The 25,354-nt window shown below is 41.1% G+C and overlaps 3 protein-coding genes across 4 annotated transcripts in view; 1 reads left to right on the top strand and 2 right to left on the bottom strand.

Moving 5' to 3' along the window:
• Window positions 1–344, bottom strand: part of cklf (chemokine like factor) — a 1,659-nt gene extending 1,315 nt beyond the window's left edge. Inside the window, exon 1 of the mRNA XM_083938199.1 lies at window positions 203–344. Within this exon, the coding sequence (XP_083794325.1) occupies window positions 203–286 (84 nt within the window). The 5' untranslated portion in view covers window positions 287–344. The remainder of the gene's footprint in view (window positions 1–202) is intronic.
• Window positions 345–577: 233 nt separating this feature from the next.
• On the bottom strand, window positions 578–22,081 carry galns (galactosamine (N-acetyl)-6-sulfatase). 2 transcript variants are annotated; one of them, XM_083915657.1, is made up of 14 exons: window positions 21,956–22,081; window positions 21,616–21,739; window positions 19,842–19,916; window positions 19,593–19,695; window positions 18,945–19,088; window positions 17,780–17,846; window positions 16,915–17,042; window positions 16,676–16,815; window positions 16,359–16,462; window positions 11,648–11,790; window positions 10,391–10,493; window positions 6,426–6,547; window positions 2,280–2,397; window positions 578–1,066 (listed from the first exon to the last, which is right to left on the bottom strand). In XM_083915657.1, the coding sequence occupies exons 1-14, from the start codon at window positions 22,070–22,072 to the stop codon at window positions 980–982; spliced, it is 1,575 nt and encodes a 524-aa protein (XP_083771783.1). In that variant the 5' UTR covers window positions 22,073–22,081; the 3' UTR covers window positions 578–979. The 2 variants fall into 2 exon arrangements, with proteins under 2 accessions (XP_083771783.1, XP_083771784.1); XM_083915658.1 differs by lacking the exons at window positions 19,593–19,695; window positions 21,616–21,739; window positions 21,956–22,081 and having other exon boundaries at window positions 19,842–19,877.
• A 769-nt stretch (window positions 22,082–22,850) lies between these two features.
• Window positions 22,851–25,264, top strand: trappc2l (trafficking protein particle complex subunit 2L). The gene is made up of 5 exons (XM_083935931.1): window positions 22,851–22,914; window positions 23,197–23,369; window positions 23,783–23,870; window positions 24,927–25,006; window positions 25,101–25,264. The coding sequence occupies exons 1-5, from the start codon at window positions 22,882–22,884 to the stop codon at window positions 25,144–25,146; spliced, it is 420 nt and encodes a 139-aa protein (XP_083792057.1). The 5' UTR covers window positions 22,851–22,881; the 3' UTR covers window positions 25,147–25,264.
• Window positions 25,265–25,354: the final 90 nt, after the last annotated feature.

Genomic DNA, 25,354 nt, shown 5'->3' with positions numbered 1-25,354 from the left:
GGTATGTTAATGTCATTGACTGATATCGACAGACTAGTTCTAGTAACTTACATATGAAGAAAACTTGTGACACTACTTTGTTATTGCCTCTTGTAACTTCTCCTTCTCTTTCTAAAGTGCACAGGACACGTCTTGGCTCTTTCAGTACTTCTGTTGCAAAGTCCAAACGTTCAACTTTTGGTGGATGTGTGAATCGTCTCACCATCTCTGCTGCTTTCAGGATCCCCCTCTTAGATTTGATAAAAGCAATGTCCACCTCCATTGTTGTTATTCCGCTTTGATCCATCTGACATGACGGTAGGATTTCATTTGCAAAAGACAGCTCACTCTATCTGTTTCCTGAAACAAGCAATTTCCTTTTAGCTGTGTAGGAAATGACTGTTAGTAAGAATATGTGCAATAGTGTTACCCAAGCAGCTACTTGGCACAAACTAGACAAATACGTGCTCTGACTTTTACAGGAAGACACACAAAGTGGTAGATTAATCTCTATTAGATTAAGCCAGTAATCTGCCAAACTAAAAAGAGAGAGTTTGGTTAAAAGTCCCAAAAATAGTCATGATACAAAGTAATACAAATCTTTTTTTTTATTAAAAACCCCATTTTGACTACAGAATCAATCCAGTATAATAAGTATACAGTATAATTCGTTACATTAGGTCAAAATAAATACATTTCCCATCTGCTCTGCATCATTCAAATGAATCCTGAGTCCAGTGGCTCTGAGTGCAGCGTTTTTTCATCAACAGGTAGAACTTGTGATGGCTCATTAAAAATCACAGCTGTAAAAGAGCTATTTGCATAATCAATATGTTTTATAAAAAAAACATTATTCCCTTGGTTTTTCCCCATTTCCTTCTCTTCAACATTGTGCATGAAACAGTTTACAAAGAATTCAAATACATATCCTTTTAATGAAAAAACAAACATATGTTGTTCTGTAGAAAGGCACATCTTCAGGTTTTGCTTCCTCATTCTCTCAGTGTGGCCAGTCACACTTCCAGGGCTCAGACTTGGGCACGTTGAGACACTTTCCTAACTTCTCACAGCCTGTGGGGGCCCAATTCTGTAACAGAGAGTGGTCATCACAGTATAAGCACAATAATATGTTGTTATCAGAGATATTAGTTATTTACTGGAATATGTGTTACTGTTTTATGGCCTGTCCTGTGACATGAAGGTCTATTTGGGGGCCACAGTTTACGGTCCTTTGTGTCCTTTATGATTATTTTCCAAGTCATTTCCCCTGGTTTAGCAATAAAATGTATCACCTGTCATTAAATAGAGTTTTATCTTACGGGAACAATACATAAGGGATATATTAGTGGATGTCAAGCTTTATGTATTGCCAGTTCATGTAATTATGTCATATCTAGCATAATTTATTTAAAAAAAACAATCAATTCACTAATGAATGGCAACATCACAGACTAGGTTTCACACTGCACAATTGTTTTTTCAGTATGAACTTTAGTTGAAAAACATTCAACTTCAAATATTAAATTTGTCAAGTTTCAGTTTCAGTTCAATATGTTCATGCTTGAGAAACATGATGTAAAAAGTAGATCCATATTAGTATTACACAGGATAAGACAAACATTATAGGAAAGCGTCCAAACATTATTCTTTCCAACCCTTAGAACTTAAAACTGGGTTCATCATCGTCACCACAAGGGGGTAGTGTTCTGCCACCAATGAATCCACAGCAGTGTAGCTCACAATCCATGGTGCTTTGGGGGGACCAATTCACTGCTCCATTTAGCTGCTTTAAATAATCCTAAAGGAGGTATTTTCTTTTTCTACCAAAGTACACAGACACAATTGAGGAGAAACGGTCCAGATTAAGGCGATAACTTATGATTCCATCAAACATGATACACGTTCTGGAGCAGGTTAGTAACCGTGATGAACCAATATGAAAATAAAAGCTGAATCTGTTCAAGTGGAACATTCATGATATGCAGACTGAGAACAGAGCAAGTGAGAAAATATCTCTATTCAGATACTTTTATTGATTCTCAGGTTTTTCATAAAGGCTTAATTTGGGTTCATTTATCTGATGTACAAGTGTGACGGAGCGAACAGACCGATAAGGAGCAAAACACGCCCAGAAGAAACATACAGTATCTGCTGTGAAAACAGAACTGTCTTTGTTCCACTGCCTCTGGATTTATTGGGAGCAGAGTAACAATTATTATTATAGTAATTAATAATTACTCTTTTTTTTTGCAATTTCATCAACAAGGTGTGTCACGATATTTATGGTATGTGATTCTCACCATCACTGCCACGTCACACATGTTGAGCTGGGGAACACCCGGCACCAGAGTCTCCTTATGCTGCTCCACAACTGGAGAGATCCTACTCAGCACATCCTGGTACTCTTTAGTCAGAACACTGCAAACACACAATGCACACAGTCAGTAAGGCTGCAACTAATAATTACTTTGATTTTCTATTATCTGATAGTATTTTCTGACTAATCTAAATAAAATGTAAAAAAAAAAAAGTAATAAATGTCTGTCAGCCTGACGTCTTCATATGTTTAACCAAAGATATTCATTTCACAATGATACATGACATAGGTAGGCAGCAAATCCTCATTGCAGAAGCAAGACCCAAAATTATTTTTGCTTAAAAAATCACAGAAAATAAATACATTTTTAAAATACTTGATTTGTTTTCTGTCAATTGACCAAATTCAGATCAGAGTTTAAAGTTTTTCATAAACAAGTGAAAGCATGGCTTAACCAACAACAAGAAGGACCCTAAATGAGTTTGAATCTTTCCACTGGTCACATACTGTACATGTAAATACACACACACACACACACACACACACACACACACACACACACACACACACACACACACACACACACACACACACACAGGCTGTCCACTTGGGCACCCTTTGGGAAAGCACACTCAGCAGGCTGAACTATGTAACCCCTATCCCATCCCCTGTCTCTCAATTACTGCTGTTGGACACCAGTGAGCCTGAGCACCTCTGTGCATTATTATATTCAGTGTGTAAAACACAGGGGCCCTGAAGGCTTTCAAAGGAACGCTGCTCTCAATAGGACCTGTAGGGTTAATGGGCTGCGTATGAACACGTGTGTGTGTGTGTGTGTGTGTGTGTGTGTGTGTGTGTGTGTGTGTGTGTGTGTTGGGGGAGTGGGCATCTGGTGGCGTGACACACAGATAGACAAATATCAGCAGTGCAATTACACCCCTGATACACTCGCCAGCCGCACCTGTGCCAGCCTTCCGTCCTCCCTCCACTGCAAACCGGGCCCTCTGATTGGCCCCTGGGGAACATGTGCGTGTGTGTGAGGTGAAGTGTCAATTAGAGTAATAACCCCAGGCCCTGTCCAGCTCACACCTACCCTCCCTCTTAGATCTCCCACAGGGCAGCAAGGCTTCCTCCATCATCCAGCACCTGCTCCTTTCCTTGATAGTTTCAGTCTTTACTTTGCCCTACAATTACTGGACTGGTAGTGCACTGGCTGCAATTAGGCTCTCTCCTGGTGTGCCACATTCGTCATAAACTAACTATCTACGCATTATGACCCTGGCTGATAGGGGAAAAACTGGATTACTAGCCTTGGTTAAAAGTCAGACCTTCAGATTAAATTGCTTCAGCTATCTAAAATCGCATCCAAATCAGCTAGAGGGATATTTCATTCCCCTTCTATCTGCGCCCGCTACTGATTGTTGCGATTCATTTTATGATAAGTGATGAAGCAACTTAATAGAAGTAAAATGTAAGGGGGATTTATCAGACTGCTAGGCATTCAATTCCTACATACAAGTCTGCAGGCCACGCACCGAGAAACAAGGCAAGACATTACGTTTTCTATTGTTTTGTCTATGTGCTGAAAATCTCACACTGCAGACCTCTAAATCAAAATCTAATAATATCATTTGTTTATGCCCCCTCTGCAAACAAATAATAAAAAGCCCACAGTCAGCACAGCTCATTATCATGATTATAACCCTTACTGGTGTAGAGGCAAAATCTGGAATAATAAGCAGGCTGTATGCAAATTTAGTCTTTTGATTTATAATGTATGGCACCCAAGGGGGATGGGGGGCATTGCTCAGGTGTGTCACCACTCTGATTACTGATTCATAACACTATTGCTGGAACGAACACACACACACATACACACACACACACACACACACACACTCACACACACACACACACACACAGACAGAGAGAGGGAGAAACAACCACACAGTGGCAGAAGGTGGGGGAATTGAGGAGACAATCAAATACATCTGTCCTGCCTTCCCCTCCCCTCCACCACCTTCTCCACCCTGGTGGAAATTGAGCACTTCAGTAAGGACTATTGATTGGGGACACAAGAGCGTGGTGGCAGGCAGCAGATGAGGCCAGACTGTGCAGGGCTGCCTGCAGTGTAAGGGCTGGGACTATACTGCAGGATGACCGGGGCTCTGGGGACCTAAGCTGAGGTAGGTGGTGTGAGAGTAGGATGTGTTAACCTCAGGGCCTTCGTTCACAGAGATGGAGGGCAAAGTGGAAGGCAGCAAAAGGCTTTGGATGAATCCAATGGGAAATAAAAATTCACTGAGCTGGGTAGCTGCAGACCTGATTGGGTTTGTACGTCATCCTAGACAGATGGACCACCAATACAGACCTTGTCATCCTCTGATTCTAATCAAATCTGGTTTCTGTTTGTTTTCAAAACAAAACAGAAACCAACTAGAAATTGAAAACGACCACAATTTTTGTTCCCACATTCTCACCTAGATTGCATAATTATAATCGACACTGTTTTTGTGGGTGACTGTTCTGGACTGGAGATTGTGTGCGTGTGTGTGCTCTTTTATATCACATCCTGCGACAGTAGTGAAGGTATGTGTACAGACAGGCCCTACATCATCTTAAGTGGCTCTTTAGGTGCAGACAGAGATTAATGATGGCCAGGCAGCCAGTCCAGATGGGGGACCGAGGAGCACACGGACAAAACGCACACATACACATGTGTACACACACACACACACACACACACACACACACACACACACACACACACACACACACACACACACACACACACACACACACACACACACACACACACACACACACACACACACACACACACACACACACACACACACACACACACACACACACACACACACACACACACCTAGGATGAAGGAGAACAGTCCCTGTGGATGCAGAGCGACAGCAGCTGAGTGGTGAGAAGTGAGCCAAGGTGCACAGCAGTAGAGAAGTAACGTGAGGCCCAAGTAAGACAAAAGTTTGGAGAGGAAAGGGAATGTAGAGTGCTGATGAGAGCGCAAAACAGAACAGGGCATCAACCGTAAGGAGTTCATGCAGCTTGGTGTGGGAGGTGACCTTGTAGACGAACTCTCCTGCTGAGGTGAAAAATGAGTGTGGGTTTTTCGGTTCTTTTGTGTGTGTGTGTGTGTGTGTGTGTGTATATCTGCGTACACATGACTGCGTATTGATGGTTTTTTGCTTTTTTTTTTAATTCTTCGGAGTGAATAGGAAAGCTAAAAGATGGGCAATTGAAAAACAGCATTAATGTTTTATCATCCAATCTCACCACAGAACTCAAAGGAGTTTGAGCAAGAGGCATAGAGGAGATGAGGCCGGAACAGAATGTGCGAGGCAGAGCTGCAGGAGGCAGAAGAGAAAGGTCAATCTAGGAGGTTTTATGGCAGGAGGGAGCCAAAGCGAACACTGAGCACAAAAGGAATATTCTCTCTATATTCTCTTTAAGATTACCTTAGCGTATTAGTCGCGGCATCTGCTTGCGTAACATTTTTGAAAAGATATCACATAAATATTCTGCACTGGCAATACACAGTAAAAGACAGCACTCATCTATCGCTGCACCCTTATTTAGTAATAGTCTTAGCTCAGCCTTGGCTGTCTGTGTCGCCTGGCGTCACTCTATCCTCTCTGCAAATCTTAACTCTGCCTTGAGTGAAGACAGAGACACACAAAACTCCATTAAACAGCACTCGCTCTCAATTTAGAGCCGAACAATTTATCTTGCAATTTTAACCTGCAGCGGTGCACCGGGAGGGTTGATGGCCAGATAGTGATCTTTAAGGAGCTGTTTGCAATCACAAAGAGAAGGGTGTAATCAGGCGGGCTCTGGCTGAGCGGATCAATCCATCTTTTTCGTGCCACTGAATCAGCATTGATCTCATACACATTCTGCGCTACCAGCAGGCAAACTGCCTTCCTATTCTCACCTCTCTCCAGTTCATTTCCCAGCATCTTTTCTCTTGTTCCTGGTTGACTACCTCTCTCCTCCTCCTCCTCCTCTCATTTGTTTTTCTCACCTCTTCTCTGCCTCCCCTACTGTAAATCAGCAGTAAGCAGAGTTGATATTTTTTTGGGGGGGACTAACCTGATTGGGAACTTTTCCCCAGGATCCCGCCCCAGGTGGAAAATGATTGGCTGCAGTGTGTGCTCTTTCTGGTCGTGAGTAGTGACATCTGGGACCTCTTGACCTGGACAGAAGTTGATGCCCTGTGAGAGAAATCGCACATAAGAAAGACAAACTTTTTTTTGTTGTTTTTTTTACAGATACATATTGATGTCTAGCGTGGCTAATAATGAGGCAGAAAAACAAACTTCTAATCCAGCGACCAGAGCCTTCATCAAGTTGATGACCTACCATCTTGGTACATGTATCATAATGTAATAATGTGACTGATAATGCATTATAAATCTGACATTTGAGGAGGAGGAATTCAGATTAGAGAGGAGGCTTTCTTTCTCTCCATGTTTCTAATTTATCAGATGTTATTGTACATGTGGGGCGGCGCGGTGCTCTAAATAGCCCGTAGTGTGAGTGAGAATGGTTGTCCGCCTCTATATGTCAGCTCTGTGATAGTCTTGCATCCTGTCCAGGGTGTTCCCTGCCTCTCGCCCAATGTCAGCTGGGATCGGCCCCAGCTCCCCGCGACCCCGCCTAGGATAAGCGGTTACAGATAATGTTTGGATAGTCTATGTGCCTGCTATAGTTTATTTTCACACCACTGAGAACATTTCACCACTCAGCTCAAGCCCTGTGGCCCTGTCTTCTGTATGTATGCTGGAATAAGACTGCAACCGACTGCAGGAAGGAGCAGAGCTCAGCCTTTCTCTAAAGAGCAAGACAACATTTGAGATCAGTCCCACAGGTTTGAAATAAGGGATATTTGCTTTTACTCTTTATGCACCACATAAGTGAAACCTACAAAATAAAAAATGAAATAAATTAGATCCTGACATCTAATTTTCTCAACAAGTCTTGATATTATTTTGCTCTCTGTTATGCCTTTTCTTTAACTTCCTGTTCTTTCCCATGGTGTATGTCGAATCTGGTCATTTTCAGTGGTGTATATTTGATTCTTTTAGATGTTTTAGTTAAAACACGTCTTCCTTGTGCTGCCTCCTCCCTTTCAATCCTGCTCCCTGACTCGATTCTTGTGAGCTCTGGAAGTCTGATTGAGTCATACTCAGAACCCCCTGGAGATCTGCCCCCTTCTTCTCCACATAAACACACACACACACACACACACACACATACACACACACGCACACACACTTTTTGATGCGCACAACTAATATTGAGAAAGCATTCATCTGTAAGGCACTGCTGCTGCCCCCCTCTGAGATCGCTCAACGGAGCACCTCAAAAATACATATAGAAGAGAGAGAGAGAGAGAAAGAGAGAAAGATAGATACCCCCCGCCCCGCAGAGCCTCCTTTGATCCAGACTTGTCCTGTCTTTTGAAGCCAAAAGCTTAGAAATGCAGAAAAGACTGAAGAAAAAAAAACTCATCCCAGTGCAGCAGCCAGAAAGGCCTGCTGTGTGTCTCTCTGACTCGGTCTCTTGTACCCAAGACATAACAGCAAGAACTCCATATCTTCCCTGACATTAATGCTATGGATACAACTAGGCCGCTTTCAAACTGGAGCAGAGCAGTTGCTATTACAAGATAAGGTGCAGGAGCATCCAGCGGTGGCAGGATGGATCTCGGAAAAGGAGATGTGCCTATTTTGATCCAAAAATGGAATAAAAAATATGCTGTAGAAGGAGAGCAATCACTGCATTTAGATTGTGGCTAAATATTTAAAATAATAATAATAATATAATAATAATATACCAGGGCGATATAGAGGTAATTTCATATCCCAATAGTGGTATATATCGCAATATAGCTTGTTTGCTGGTAATTCAATAAATAGTCTATATGAAATAACCACATAGTAAAGTTTATTTTTCTGTATTCAAGTGTAAATTAAATACTTGACAAATGATAAATATGGGTATTTTCTCATTTTCTTAAGAACTTTAGTCCAAAATGAACAAAAAATGCCAGAATCAGAAGATAAAGCATCCAAAAGGATGTAAATATTGCTGCAACACAGTCCAGCCACTGGTGTTTCACCATCGCAAAAGAAATGATATCTAAAATATATACGATAGACATTTTTATAACATTCTGACAAAGTGTATGTGAGTGTGTATGTTTGTGTCAGTCCTAATACATACTGTAAACATATCTACTTTATACATCATCGATATCACTACAGACATGTAAAAATTGCAGTTGATCTCTGGATCTTTTGCCAAATGTTGAGGTAATTAAGTTCAGCAGACTTCTGTGGTGTATACTGTATGTCCTCACCTTTTGCCATAAAGTCTGTAGTTGCTGTTTAGCAGGCACAGGTGCGTTAATGTCTAGAGTCAAGTGCAGGAGCTACTGCACAGTCTATGTCATGTCAATTCCTGCAGCTCAATTGATGCAGAAATTGAGGAAATAAGAAACAAGTGTAGGACTAACAAGTGTCTGGGGAACAAGTCATTTTTTTAGTTTTCATTGATCCCTTTGTGAAGCATTCCACAAGGTTAACAAAAGCTGTCCCAGTTTCCATAGAGCTCCGACTGTATCACAGGTTACACAGCAATCCAGATACAGTACAAAAGAGCCGCTGTTACGACAAATGATATTTCACAATATTAACATCACTACAGCCCCTCAAGAGAGTTTGATGAGGGCCAGTTAAGCCTGTGAAATTTCTCATTTTCCTCATGGCTAAACTGCATGAACACAGCCAGGACAGAGCGCCTCCCAACTATTAACCTGTAATTTTGTTCTTCTTCACAGACACACACCTTACCTCGTTTATTTTCTTACCATGAGCAAAGAAAGAAAACAAACTATATTATAGAGTATATTATTCCCAAAGCTGAATCCTGCAAAGGGGTTTTAAGGTTCCAGATCATTTTGAAATGATCATTAATCTGTATTATTCCTGCAAGATAAGGTCTAAACAAGGACCTTGAAACATATTGTTCCATTCTAAAGCTAATTCTCAAAATGTAGCCCGACTGTGTGAAACAGCTCAATAAGTCGGTTTGTTTTCATTTTTCATGTTTATCAAATGCACTATGGGTTACATGAGATGGACAGTTTAGGGATTCAACCATAATGACATGAAGCATATTGGAAATTTAACTTTCCCTCGAAGGAGCTCAGCAGTCGCTCCATAAAACACGCACAGACATCTATATGGAGAACCGAACATATGTGTACATGTTTTCTCTCGTCCTTTCTCTTTCATGTACTCTCTCTCTCTCTCTCTCTCTCTCACACACACACACACACACACGCACACACGCACACACGCACGCACGCACACACACACCAATCGATAGGAAACTCACAGGCAATCAGAAGCTATTATTTGTGAAGTTCCACTTCAGTTCACATGAGTTGATAAAGGAGGTTGCTATTGATTCAGCGGCCCTGAAGGAGAGAGCAATTTAAGCGACCGATGGGGCATAAAACAAACTGAATCACAGGAAAAGCAGAGCCATGATGGGAGAACAGGAGAACATGTTTTCTTGGACAGGGGAGAAAAAAAGAAGAACCACATCATCTTGCTTGTCAAGTGTTACATTTCACATTTCTCCTGATACATTTAATCAGCACAGAGTCGATGTAATTACGGCCGAGAGACACTGCCGGCATCTGCCTTTCTTTCTTTCTATTTGAGCTCTGTGGTGCCAAAAGAACAAGTCTACAGCAGGGAGTGTCGGTATGTAAATGGAGAGGAAGAAAATCTCCACTGGAGTCAGAACAAACAAGTCAACTGGTTGATGAATGATGTAAGTTCGCTGACGTGGGGGTTCTTCATTAATATTCATTACGCTCTGATGTACACAGCAGTCAACTGATGAGCCATTTTCAAGATAACACCAACAGTGAAAGTGTTTGAGTTAGATTAGGAGAGACAAAGAGGAAGGATGTGGCAGGGCAAATCAAGAACAGAGGGAACAGATGGGATAGAGCTGCTGTGTTAAAAAGGGAATCTTACGCTTTTAAACTCTTCCAATGAGTTGCTCCAGGTCCAGTAGTGAGCCTTGTATTGTCCGAGCCTCACAGCCATCAGCTCATTCCCACGGTAATAGAAGATCGGCCTGTTAAGGATAAGAAGAGGAAGAAGAAATGTTCAGATTCTTAATTCTGAGGTAGATATTGGAAAACTTTGGTTTATTTTTTTTAAATCCTGGCACGCTTACACTTAAAGGGAAACACCATCATCGGGGGGGGGGGGGGGGGTCACAGACAAGTTAGAGACAAAAGATGAAAGTCTCAAACTTGTGTTTTACTTCATGTCATCAAGTCTATAAAGTCTGGAGCTGCTCCACAGACAATAAGTTGGAGACTGATTTTGTTTTTTGTTTTTTTTTATACCCAAGTGAGCTTTATTGTTTTCTGTGTTCTCAGTTCTGAAACAGAAAATGTACCCGTATGCTCAGAACATTTCCCTGGGTGCTCTGAGGGCGCACTCACACTGTTGTGGCTTCGCTTGACCAGAGTACAACTGTACGGCGACCAGGCACGGCACGCTTGCCGGCCGCGGACCGGTTGAGAGAGGTGGGCTTTTGTAAAGCAAGGATGCACATGTACGGGCACGAGCGTTGACGGCGGTCTTGAAGTTTATATGCGTCGCGGGACATTTTAAAAGATGTGCCGAACGGTTCGCGGTGGTTTAATGTGAAGTGGGGTTTTTACTGCAGATTTTGTCAGATGAAAATATTCAAAAACAGTCAGACAAAACTAAATCTCCAAGGGGTGATGACGTATAAGCAATATGCATTCGAGCCGCGGCCCAAATAATTTCAAGTAATGTGAGTACAAGCAGTTCCCTTTTAAGTTTCTACCCATTATAGCCTCTTTTTTTTTTTTTAACCATCCAGGAACATTAATTTTCTGACTCCCTAAAATCACTTTAATTATCATCACTTACACTTACAGTCATACCAAAGGCTCTTTGGGCCTGTACTTAGGCATAGTGGTGCCTTGAGTTAAATGGTAATCTGAAAACTGAAAACTTTGAAAAGTACAGCTGAGGTTGGTGGGAATGTCATTAGCTTTGGAGGTATTTGGTCATAAACACAATTTTGACCTGTTGATGACGCTAGAGGGCAACACCGCTCTCCCACCCAGAGATGTGATCATTAACATAAAATTCATTTAAAAAAATGAAGGGGATCTTGGCCCCAATGAAAACCACATATCTCAAGCCAACTGGTAAAATGCCTGTAACAGCTAATGTGTGTATACTTGCCTGTTTTGGAGTGTGTGTGAGCAGTTTAGCAGGACTGTTGTCAAGTCCAGTCCATCCAGGGCTCTGTCATCAGGAGGGCTGATGCCGGCCAGAGCCAGACTGGTGGTGAACAGGTCCATCACATTGGCTAACTGGAAACTCACCTGAAAAAAAAAGCAAACCAATCAAAAACCACAATCACTATCTGCAAAATGATAAGCTATTTCACACAACCTGTGAGTTATGATTGGAAAAAGTGCAAGAAACGAAGACTGGCCGAGTGTCCTCTCAAGGACTAAAACTTGGTGAATGTGATTGTGAATGGTTGTTTGTCTCTGTGTGCCCTGCAATGGACTGGCATCCTGTCCAGGGTGTACCCCACCTCACGGCTCATGCCCAAGGTCAGCTGCAATGTTTAAACAAGATTATTTGTCTCTTCATTTCTCATACAATACAAAACATACCCCCTTCCCATTACTTTTAAACAGTCGTAGTCGTAGTCCGCAAGACTTTTCTCTAGTAAGGAAGTAAGGATAGTAACTTTGCCTATTAAGTTACTATCTATCAAAGAGTGAGTTAAAACAATGGTGATTGGTCATACTGTATGACCCACTAATGAAAGTGCTTGTATTTGCTGGTTTGCCAAGAAAACCAGCAAATAGGTTTGCCGAGAAATACGATCCGAGTGTTTGTGGCGACTTTCCCTCGCTAAAATCAAACCGGGGCACAGTTAGTGACGCTTTTTACGTCAGTCAGCAGGGAATGGTCTGCTCTCCTATCAGTGTGGAGCATGTGAAGGCATCACGCTGCATTGAGCAGGGGAGAGCCAATCTGTTGATGTCATACAATCGTCACTATTCAGTTTTGAAAGGAATTCTGGGAAATGAGGTCCCAGATGCACGCCTGCAAGTAAAAACAACATAACTCAGTTTAAACAGATTACAACTTTAAAGCTTATTTATTTCTTAATTTCTTCTAAATCAAAAGGCCAATGTTTTATTCTGGCTGTTGGGTTGATTAGTGATATCAATCGTTATCACACTAACGTTAGCTAACATATATATTTAATCTGAAAGCATAAAATGAACACTGACAAATGATTTGAGTCATCATGTCTCAAGTCAAAGCAAGTCTTTAATTTCCAAGTCCCAGGTCTTTTAATTTTCTGTCAAGTCAAGATGCAAGTCACCAAGTCTTGAGTACACGCATGCAGGCACGCATGCAAGCACACACACACACACGCACACGGGCACACACACACACACAAACACACATGTCTCTGCCAGTAGTTGCCAATAATTACAAGTTTACAATTCAAGAATGAGCTGTTTCGCTCTTTTATGCTGGATTTTCTTCATGACCGTGAACAAGGTAACAATCCGTAGTCATGATAGGACGGCTGTATGTGTTTTTGTGTGTACACATGTAGGGAAGAGGTGCATTTCTCCAGTCTCCTCTCTAATCTCTTCTTGCAGGTTTATTATAGAGCATCCAAAATGCCTCTCTTTCTAAATGAGTTTTTGGAGAGGGAAAAGGAAAAAGGAAGAGCGAAGAAAATGAGGAGAGAAAGTCGGGAGAGGACAAGGCCCGGGCAAGCAGGCGGCTAGAGCTGGAGCTGGAGCTGGAGCAAGCTAGTGTTTTTTTTTTTTTATCTCCTTCTCCCAGTCCCAGTAAAAAGCTTTATTTTATTTATAAACTTTGAACTATTTTCAGATAAAATGACATTTTTTCGTTGTCATCCTTGATCTTCTGTTCCATTCTCTCCTGAGCGAGCCTTAGAGGGAGACGGCACGCTCACAATCAGATAGCGCTATCAGGCCTCTGCAGCTGCACCGCCATGTGCCGCTGTGCTCCTATCGGCAGCCAACACACACACACACACACACACACACACACACACACACACACACACACACACACACACACACACACACACACACACACACACACACACACACACACACACACACACACACACACACACACACACACACACACACACACACACACACACACACACACAAGCTCCTTAGCACTGAAATGAATTCCCCTTTCTTCTGTATCCACAGAACCAGCCACAGAAAAGCCTTTGCAATGCATTCCGTGATCTATCTGCACATCCAGACACTCTCTCCCTCTCTCTCTCTCCCTGTCTCTCTCTCACACACACACACACACACACACACACACACACACACACACACACACACACACACACACACACACACACACACACACACACACACACACACACACACACACACACACACACACACACACACACACACACACACACACACACACACACACACACACACACACACACACACACACACACACACACACACACACACACACACAAATACTAACAGATTTAGTCCTTCACTTGGTTTTTCTTCTTTTTTAAAGTCCCCCTCACACAGACACACACAAACCATTAAAGAAGACAGGACAAAAGGACAAAAGAAGAAGCAGAACTGACATTTAGTTGGTAATAACTTGCATGACCAAAAAAAGCTAAACTCTCAAAGGCTCAGACTGCTCTGACAGTCAGAGGAATTTATCTCAGGAGTTGCCATCTTTTACATCCTTCCTTTATTAGCTTTGCACTCTTTGACAGGCTCACACTAAACTTCATAAACTCTATTCACCCTTTGTTCTTTCTTTCTTTTTTAACGACTTGTCACTCTCCATTAATGTCACATTCTCTTTCGCTCACTTCTTTCTGTGTTGTGAGTGGTGATGTTGGTTATCTGAGGAGGCAGTGCTTCTACCCTTGTCTCTGCCTCTCCGCCTGTGTGTCTGCTGCCTGATAAAACACAACAAAACGGATTGTGACGCTCGACAACGTTGTTGGTCCGGCACCCAAACCGCCTCCGCATCTTTGTTCCTTCAGCCACCGCCGCCCCATCACAGTGCCCCCCCCCGCCTCGGCACTGGGAGAATGCTGAACCTGCACATGCTTCAGACCAACCATGCTCCTTCATTCCACTACACCTCCTTCCATCCTCCTAAATATGAATTACAAAAATTTACTGCATTCACATTTTCAGTCAGATGCATTAACAGATAAAGGGATTTTTGTCAGTTTTTAAGTGGAAGTGCCGAAAAAGACCATGCACTGGAATTACACTCTAAGTGTTAGTAGTAAAAGACTTATCTTCATCTTCTTCATCTAAAGATACATCCATGCTCAGTCAGTACAATAAACCTGCTGATATCCCATTTTAACAAAGACTTGTATAGCTTTTTTGTTGTCTCCAGCATTTTGCTCAAAGAGCTTATGGACTTTTCAATGCACAGATAAACAGAGATTTCAGAAGACTACAAAACAAGAGAGAGGGCAACCCTGTGCCTGGTCTGTCCTCCCTCCCAGAGTGATAAATCCAGAGCTGTGGAGTACAGTAGCTCCAACAAAGCAGCTTTGTCATCACAACCCCAGAGAACTTCAGGGAGGATCTATTGATCCTCGTTCTCTCTTACACGCACACACAAGCAAAGGCACACAGCTGTTTTGTGATGTTCTGCATTTGTATTGATATTATTTACATCTGTGGTCTACAAAGTTATCTGACACATACAACTAATCCAACATAAACATACACAAAAGCATGCATATATATGATACAAGCATATAGAATCAACAAAACACAGACATGTTCTGCACACTTGCACATGCATACACAGACACACTGGTCAATTATACAGTAAAGTGGCACAGGTTCAGCAAAGCCCTGCAAACATTACAACGTTCCTGGCAGTGTGGCACTGCCAGTGTCTTTACCACTCCTCCTTTTTCTCTTTTCTACACCAGCCACCTCTTTTACTTCTTCCTTGCTTCCTTCCTTCCCTGTACCCCCGCTCCTCCACCCCTCCCATTCCTTTATCCTGAGCGCCTGGCATATTCAGATACTGAAGTCCTCATTACGGCTCAATCCAACCTCAGCAAACACACAAACAGATTAGCCGCTTAAGACGCTCCCAATCCCCCTCTCCCTCGCTACTCTGCTGCGCTATCAGGCCCCAGCACACCCCTGTGAGATGAGCCAGGGGCAAGGCTTACTGCAGACTGCAGCCTCCGCTCGCTCCTCCACCAAATCCCTCTGCGTCACAGCCCCGTGTCACAGCTGCCCCTAATACAATTAAAAGTCATTTGCAGAACGCACAGGCTTAGAGGATCACAGTGTGGGTGGGGGGTTCAATTGGGGAGGGGGAAGGAGGAAATAGAGAGTTTGGAGGCTTAATTCCAGCCAAAATATATTTGAGGAAACAGTGGAAAAAAGCGCCCACACGCTTCGTAGACAAAATCACAGTTTATCTTGAGTGTTGCTGCAGTTCAATAACTCGATAGAAGTTGTCAAGTAGTCAAGATTAACTGGTTACGGCACCAGTAGGTCAGAGTGTGCGCATGTAAAGTGGTAAATGATACACAAATGAAACAAAAAGCAACAATCACACAAAAGACAGGATTAGTGAAATAATTATTCCATTACTCTCAACCCGGCTTTACAGTCCTGTACATCGCCTGCAGCTTTACAGAGAGCATTTCAGCTGCTGGTACCTGTTGATAGGCGCAGCAACAATGCTTAGTAGAGGAAAAACTGGCTCTGGATCCAGGGTCTAAGTCTAATCTATTCTCTAGAGCAGACGGTAGGGATTAAGTGAATGATGATCTTGGAATTTTTCTGAGGCTTTAATTGGTTAAAGCTTTTAATCACGGTCGCATTCTCACCGTGCCTCCTTTGATGTGTCCAGGCCACCAGGCAATGGCAGGTTCCCTCATGCCCCCTTCAAAGGTGGTCTCCTTTCCGCAAAGAAACGGGCCGTTGCTCCCACCTGAGGAATCAGACACACAAAAACACATATATCTAAAAACACAAACACACACAGCACAGGGCAGAAAATGTGTTGTGGACAAAAAATGGAAAAGGATGTCTTGTGCGTCAGCATAAGACGCTGAGGGCCACTGATGAATCTTCCTTATTTGCCGAGTTGGGAGTGAGAACGGGTTGGTGTGTCTGTGTGTGTGTATTTGAGTTTAGTGCCTACTTTCATTTGGGCCAGACATCAGAGCAGCTCCATTGTCTGAGGTGAAGAAGACAAAGGTATTGTTCTCAATGGCCAGTCGCTGCAGCAATGACAAGATCTGACCAACGCTGTAGTCTAGCTCCATCACTGCATCACCGTACCTACAGAACACAGAAAATCACAGTCCCCGTGAGAAATACATTTGTTCCAAATGCAACTGCTGGACAATAAAAGACTCAGTAAGGTAGGATATAATGTACCGGCCTCGCTGGCTCTTCCCTAGGAAGGGTCTGGAGGCATAGACAGGGGCATGAGTGGCGTCGGCTGCCCAGTAGAGGAAGAAGGGCTGCTTGGCCTCACTCTGGCGGAGTATGAAGTCAAGACCTTCCTGCAGAGGTGGGAAGTGTGAGAGAGTGTTACGACACTGTCAGTGCAGATGTTAAATACCTTACAGTAGCTTGATTCTCAGTGCTACGGTCAGGCCTTCTAAAATAAATAACCCTTTTCTCTCTTATAAACCACATACTAATTTTTTTTTTGAAAGATTATTTGGGATTTTTTGCCTTTATGATAGATACAGGTATATAGTAGAGGGGGCGAGAGAGAGGGGAAGACATGCAGCAAAGAGCCATGGGTCAGATTCAAACCCCAGGCTGCTGCAGAAAGGACTCTTTTTTGCAAATCCACCTCTACCAGGTGAGCTACTGGTGGTATGCTAGTATGGGCTTTACAAGGCTGTACTTGACAGATCCATCTTCTTGTGATGACAAAGTACACCTCTCAAGCATGCAGTGTATCTCTGCATGCTGCTTTTGATCCCTTCAGGAACTGAATGGGAGAGACTGATGTAGGCTGCAGAGATGACGCAAACGTCAACAATCCACTTCTGCTGGTGGAAAGCATGGGAATGATCAAAAGCCAAAATCAAGGTTTAATTGTGCTTTTAATTTCTTTTAAAATATCCCACTCTAGTGGACAATACAATTGTATTCTAGTTCAATCTAATTGCTTTACAAAGGAAACTGTGAAACACAATTGTGTGTACCTGATATACTCTGCTCCACTGAAAGGGTTGTATCATCTGTAATAGAGACAGCCTTAAAGGACAGGTGAGCCTTAACTTACCATCAAGTACATCTGTGTGAGGTTGGACTCTCCTGTCTTCCTGTCAATCTTAAACTCCTCATAGTATCTGGAAAACAAATTGAATAAACCTTTATTATCAGTTAGCCACCATCACATCGAAATACCTGACTCCACACTAGGGCTGGGTGATATGATGGGCGTCAAAATGATATAAAAATATGTTGTTTATATGTTTCTATATAGTTTCTATTGTATTGTCGACCCCTGCATGTGATGATCATTTTGCACTTAAGTTCTTCATACAATTAGAAGATACTCAGTACTTTCATTGTCAAGTATTTAATTCATACAGGTGTAAACAACCACTATTTTATCATTTGGTTATTTCTTATAAAATATATATATATAAATTGAGTTACCAGCAGAAAATATGCTATATGTAGGTATATATCATTAGTGAGATATAATTTATATGTTGGGATAGAAGATTTTGGTCATATTGCCCAGCCCTACCACACACCATGCCAGTTCCTCTGTGCTTATTCAACAGCATAAAACGATTCTTCTACAATATCAGGGCTTTCAATCTCCCTCTAAATTGACCGAAACTCCTGCAGACAATACTATTAAGACAACGGAAGCGAATTCCCCTCTTGCGAACTATGTTTGCAGGAGAGATTTTGGTGAAAGACATATCCGGGAAATCTCAGAAGAGTTGAACACAGGGAACTGTTTTGAGGTTTTGCTGAAGCGTGGTGCGGTGAGCAGAGAAGCGGTGACAGGCATCTCTCTTTCTTACGCTTCACTTCCTCCAGGTGTCCTCACACACAGTCAACGCAACCTGCCGTCTCCCGAGGGCGTTTGTGTGTTTGCATGTGTACGTGTCTATGTGTGTGTGTATGTTCATGGCCCAGGTATGCAGAGCTGATTAAACCCACGGCTAAGCGAAAAACACGCCCGGCTGCCAGTTCCAATGACCCTGAATACACATATGTCTGTTTTGGGGAAAACAAATATGCGGAAAATGGAATACACAAGCACAGCTGGTACAGAGATGGAAGAGGAGGGGAGACACTCACACTTATCCAGAGGAGCATCCAGCCAAACTATTCCACTGAGTCACGGGGGAAAGAAGATTTTTATAGATTTTCAGCCTCTGTTTCTGTCTGCTGTTATGTATGTCTGAGTGCTCGTGTCATGCTACCTGCCAAGCATCTCAGAGTTGTTGTAGACAGGGATGTTGGGCCTGACGCTGTTGTTGTAAGGGCCAAAGTGGCAGTCTGGTGCACCAAACCATTCATCAAAACCCTTCTCCAGAGGCAGGTACTGCGGTCTGTGGCCCAGATGCCTGTAGTGACAAACACACACAGGATCAATGTGACTGAATGATTATTCAGCATGTTTAAATTGAGACCAAATCAAATATACTGTACTACACACAAATGACCAAAGCACGACCTTTAGGCTCTCACTGGTTTCCATTAATTTCAGTACATTACGTCCATCAACTTTTTGCCCAAGTGTATTAATACAGAGCAAAAGGCAAAAAATATTGTGTGACAAATGATCTATCTCAAACCAACTTCATACCACACAGAAAGGAATACATATCAATAGATGTGCAACAGATAGGAAAAACACACTTAAAGATCCAGTATTACAATTATTATATATTGTGAACAACAATCATCAGTGATATCAGGCGGCATGATTTGTAAAACATGTGAAAATACTTTCATTTTTTGTGAAATTAATTCTGTGACTTTAATTCATAGCCACCATCACCAGTCGTTATCAATATGATCTCAAAAACCTCTAAAAAACCTGGATTGGAGAAAGATAAAGAGCTCACCACTTGCCAACTATCTTGCTGACATAGCCCTTTTTCTTTAGCATCTGGGGTATCAAAATCTCATCCTTAGAGATTCCTCCCACTATCTCCTGCGGTGTGTATGCTATAAAAAATAGGTCAAAATTTAGTGTACAAAACTTTCCATGACTTTCTTGCATACTGTACATTATAGACTAAGTAATGATAAAACCTGCAGGAAATCATTTGCAGCTGGATCATTTTTACAGTAAGGATACACTGAGAGGGTACCGTTTCTGGCGTGGGCATTTGTGGTGTAGAAACCGTTTCTGACAGGCAGCCTCCCAGTGAGAAGTGCAGCTCTGGCTGTCATTGAAATGATAGAAAAAGTAATTAGGATTGCTGGATGTTGATCTTCCAAAATGCTTTTTACTGGCAAACAAATACAGCCTTTGTCCCAGCATCAAAGTCATTTACACTGCAGATTACAAATTCATTTGTCCAACATGTAAAATACTTTGGTTAATAAAATCAAATAAGCAAATAAAACATTACTTTATTACTTCACAGTTGAAATATGAATGAATGAAAATATGAATTGCTCTGGCATGAGTCTGAGTTTTGATGTGTTTGATGTGCTGTCAGTTTCTAGGAAGATCTCGACATGAGTCTAAAACGATTCTAATAAAATAACGTAACAAAATACATGAACAATGCAAACTTACAAATGTAGATGGATAAAATCAAATAGGCAGATGAAACATTACTTTATTACTTGACAGTTGAAATATGAATGAATGAAAATATGAATTGCTCTGGCATGCATCTGAGTTTTGATGTGTACATTCAATCTCATATTTCTGCTTTTTGAGAATTTGTTTCTGTAACTACAAAGAACAATAACCTTTATTTCTCAACTGCTATTAATGTCTGTGATTCAACTTGAATACATACAAAATCACTGTCGTCAGGTGAAATGTCATATACCAACTCAAAAGGAAGAAAGATGGATGGATAAAAACTTTATTGATCCCGAATGAAATTCCATTTTTAGCTGTTCCAATATATTACACTCACATAGCGATCAGGACATTTACAAAAATATAAAATAAAGAAACATAATAGGATTACAATATAGAGAAAAAAATATTATGAGAATATATGGTTGTGCGCTGAGTGGAAAACTGCAAAATGTGCAAAATATATAACTATAAATAAAAATAAAGTATGAGTATATTATTGTTATATATGAAAGCGTAAAAATAAAAACTATAGCCATATGTGCAATAAAGTGACTAAAATGAGCTACCACATGAACTACTCTGACAGGTTCAAAAAGCAGCTTTTCAGCACAGGGCTGTATCAAAACCAACTTAATTTGAGTCATGAGTCATGTCCAAGACCAGGTCCAGAGCAAACTGAGTCCTGTTCAAGAACATATCAGGCAATAGTGTCTTCCTAATGCTAATAAACTGATTAATGAGTTGGGCTGGATGTATAAATAGATCATCTACGGTGAAACTAACCAATGCATAAAATGTATGCAACATTCAATACAACTGATCACTCGTCACAAGATCAAGACAAGAGCAAAACTTCAAACGGGTGGACTGAAGGCTGTAGAGTGCGGAGTCGCGGACGAGAGATGCCCATTTGCCTCCTGGGCACTGCCAAAGTGCCCTTCAGCAAGGCAGTGAACACCCATCTGCCTAGGGGACGCCATCCTGTGAGGCAGCCTGCTTGCTCTGACATCTCTCCATACTTAATACATGTGTATAGTCCTGTTTGAATGTGTGTATGTATATAATAGCTTAGTAATTTTCTTTTTCTCATTTCCGTCGCAGGATAAACAAAGAATACTACTAAGCTTGTTTTAGGTTATGTATTAGCTCAAATGAGTTCATTCTTTCTTTAATCGGGAGTTGTTTAAAACATTTTAAAGATAAGACAGTAAAACACAAGTAGAAATGGAAACATGCGGCTGTGACAAGGGATTTTTCTAACAGCCTGCAAAACAGGAACTGCTGGTTCAGGTTCTGTATTTCAACATTTTCAGCCGACTCACATGGGGAACAGAGTGGGTTGGCAGTGTAGAAATTTGGAAGCAGCATGCCCTGAGCAGCCATGGCATCCAGATTGGGGGTCTCTTTAGAGGGCTGGCCAAACACCCCTAAGTCCCCCCAACCCATCTGAAGAGCAGAGGGAAAGAATGGAGAGTTTAAACACTAACATCCAGAAAGGTAAAACACACATGCAAGCGCAGATATAAACCATAGACTGTATAATCCTGGTGTACATACCGCAATGTTCAATGACATATTACAAACATACTTTGTACTGTCAAACTCATTCACTGATGTGATGAACCAATAAGTCACAAGGAAACAACATAGCATATAACTTACGTCATCCATGAGCATGATGATAATGTTTGGAGATGAAACATTTGCTGGCTTTTCTGTCAATGAACAACATATCATTGCACAAAATAGAGTCAGAGTTAGAGCAGACATCCCTCGCATTGCTGCGCTGTAGTCATATACAGTGTATCTATGGTCATATGAGCATCAACTTCGAGGAAGTGGTGGATTTGCCTTCGTGCGGGTCTTCAGCGCAACGGTTGCGCATACAAAGCAGCGTGTTAGTTTTGTTCTCTTTGGTGTTTTTGCTTTAATTCATTTATGTTTTACATTCATTTTAGCGTAGTTAATATTTAGTTTATTGACTTACGAATGTGTGTGGTTGCATTTTGTTTTTTTAGGTTTGAAGTAAAGTTTTTTGTTTTGTTTTTATTGAAAAGGAATTAATTTACAATATCATGACATATAAAACATGACTATAATATCTCTCAACATACATACAAGGCACACTGGATAAAAAAGATAACTTAAATTGTATAGTAAGTAATATGTAACAAATGAAAGAGAACAGGAAAAATATTGAATGGAAATATTATTTTTTAATAATAGTGAATCTAATCTAATCTCCTGTAGTTGCGAGGGGTCCGTGTGTTGTAGTTTTGTTTCAGGATTTAAACATAAAAACTGTAAAACGTCCCCTGATAGTTGGTGCGTTCAGGGACTTCTGATAAATACTGTCAGTTTCTAGGAAGATCTCGACATGAGTCTAAAACAATTCAAATAAAATAAAAAATGTTACAAAACACATTAACAATGCAAACTCACAGTTACTTAGTAACAATTAATACATTTTATGGATACTACGGCTTAAACACATGATATGTATAACATATGTAAAAAATCGTGTTACCAACTTTCCAACAGCGTCTGAATGCAGCGTGTCACCTGACAGCTCAGAGGAGGAACACAACATGGCGGTGTGCATAGCAGTGATCGCTAAAGAGGTACTGATTGCTGTTGCTAAACGTCCCAAGTATTACCAGTAGCCTATTCTTTAATGTTAAAACGATTGTCTTTATTGTTATAATCGTCTTAAGGAAAATGTCAGCGTTCTCTGTAGGCTAGAAAAACCAGCAGCCTGAAAAACCCAAACAGAGCTAACGTTAGCTGACAACATTAGCATCCCTCCAGGCTTGCTGCTGTTCAAATGTGCTGCATTTAGAGGTGATGTAGATTCAGTCTGGTGCTGTTATTGTGTGCCTGTACTCTTTATTGTCATTTCCCAGAACTACCCGCTGTATATCCGCAGTGTGCCCACTCAAAATGAGCTGAAGTTTCACTACACAGTGCACACCTCTCTGGATGTGGTGGAGGAGAAGATCTCTGCAGTGGGTAAATCTTTGGGAGACCAGAGAGAGCTGTACCTGGGTCTGCTCTATCCAACTGAAGACTACAAAGTGTATCCTTGTTTCTGTTGTCAACTGTTAGGACCCCACACACACACACAAACAAGTGCTCCCTGACTTATCTTTTAATTAGATCATCTATCTTTGACAGGGTTTAGTGTGATCTAAGGTTGATTATCTTTTTTAACAAGAATGCCAACACGTTTATTGCATCTAAAGAGCATAAAAGTACGCCTTATCGAGAAAAATGCTGACAATCTTTAGATTTGCCCATATTAGACATGCAGACTGTTGCATTTTTCATGTTGTTGTAGGATGGTTTATGTCAGGATGTTATGTGTATGAGAATTGAGATATGTATTACACTTTTTTTTTATCTCAATGAGTGAACCTGGAAATGCTGCTCATACTTTACTGGAAATAGTCTCTTTCAGTGGAAACCAATTGTCCTTTACTGGTGAACAAGATATGGATACGTAACCAACTCCAAGGTTAAATTCGTCATTGTTGTGGACTCGTCAAATACGTCATTACGGGACAATGAAATTAGAAGTGTAAGTTGAGCCTATTTCATGTCTTATCATAATCAAACACAATCCAAGAAGCATGATTCTCCAAAATCCACATTTGCATTATTAAATACATATCTACAAATGTCATTCTCTCTCAGGATGTTGATCTGGTTATACAGCATATGTGCAAGTGCTGAATTATACCTTGGTGCCCTATGCCTCAGCTCAGATTTTATGAACTGTTGGAAAATTGATATCTCACTCTCCAACAATGTGTGTCACTCTAATGATCTGATGGCTAAACTTATATAAGCGTATTCTAGAAATGAATAGCTTTTGCAATATTGTCAATATCTTTGTGTGTACAGAGCTTTTCAGCATCTCAGAATTTTAGTAGTGCAGAGTGCTTAACATCTAACACCACGTTTTATACAAATAAATCAGGAAACCTCAATTTAGCATGCACATGTACATAATATTTGTCTTTTTTAAATTCATAATTTTGTTTTGGGCAGTGCAATGTCAGGAGTATGGACATTACAATCAACTGTGACCTTTACCAACCCTTCTATGCATTACAATACATATTAGTCAAGAAAAGTAAAGAAAACTTGAAAGAAATATAACCAATTACAAAAATGCAAAAATGAAAACATTGAAAATACAAGTAGCAGTCCATAAGCAGTGAGTGTGTGGGAAGAATAATAGTAGGGAATAAAGTAAAAATAGTTATAACAGGAATGTATAGTTATCAGTGGTGATGGTGCTAATATACTGTACATTAATATGGTATTACTACATCACTGATGTATCGCAAGACCAACTCAAACTGAAGTGTGTGATTTCCTGTAAGTAACCAGACTACACCTAGTCGAAAACTGACACTTGAATTTCGTAATAGTATCGCAATAAGCTTAAAAGGAAGACCATCAAACTTTTTCACAGAGCCACTTATTAGCTTTTCTGATTTGATGAAGCATCCCTTCTTTTACCAATCTGTGTTGGAGGGGATGCATGTTCCCATTTGAAAATAATTAACCATCTAGTGGGGGCAACTGTTTTTTCAAGAGATTAAAGTGGCAATTTATTCTATTCCAGATGTTCAGAAAACTACACAACTCTTTTACCGATGTGATGTGCAACCCATTCCACAATCCTGGGGACACCATTCAGTCAAAGTGAGTTTATACTTGACCTTATATTCAAAAACATTTGTGTAACCAATATGTTCCTCATTTACCAGTTTGTAATTGATGACCAATCTTTCTCCAGGGCCTTTGATGGCATCGTCTCTGGAATGATGGTGCAAACTGGCTGACGTCTCAGCCCCCCAATCTTCTGAACCTCCACTGTACAGAACACCCCTAATACTATTTTTTTTGTTTACATGTTGCCTTGATTATTAAAATGCATAATAAAACTTCATTGTTGTTACACATCACTGCATGTTTCATTTTACTACAAAATGGATCATCGGATCATTTTTTATTTATTCACATACATAGCAAAGAACCTATAAGTTATAC

This window comes from Echiichthys vipera, assembly GCF_963691815.1.
Source record: "Echiichthys vipera genome assembly, chromosome: 1".
In the NCBI taxonomy this organism is placed as follows: Eukaryota; Metazoa; Chordata; class Actinopteri; order Perciformes; family Trachinidae; genus Echiichthys; species Echiichthys vipera.
The sequence above is the reverse complement of the archived record's forward strand: the minus strand, read 5'-3'. Positions and strand labels throughout refer to the sequence as shown.

Bases quoted from the DNA above. Each gene is read 5' to 3' on its own strand.
- galns (XM_083915657.1), bottom strand. From the start codon at position 22,072: ATGCGAGGGATGTCTGCTCTAACTCTGACTCTATTTTGTGCAATGATA. The intron at 19,089-19,592 runs GTGAGCTCTTTA...TTGTCACTACAG, and splicing joins AGCAAGATAGTTGGCAAGTG to GCATCTGGGCCACAGACCGC. The intron at 10,494-11,647 runs GCAAGTATACAC...TATCCTTAACAG, and splicing joins TCACACACACTCCAAAACAG to GCCGATCTTCTATTACCGTG.
- trappc2l (XM_083935931.1), top strand. From the start codon at position 22,882: ATGGCGGTGTGCATAGCAGTGATCGCTAAAGAG. The intron at 22,915-23,196 runs GTACTGATTGCT...GTCATTTCCCAG, and splicing joins TAGCAGTGATCGCTAAAGAG to AACTACCCGCTGTATATCCG. The intron at 23,871-24,926 runs GTAAGTTGAGCC...ATTCTATTCCAG, and splicing joins GGGACAATGAAATTAGAAGT to ATGTTCAGAAAACTACACAA.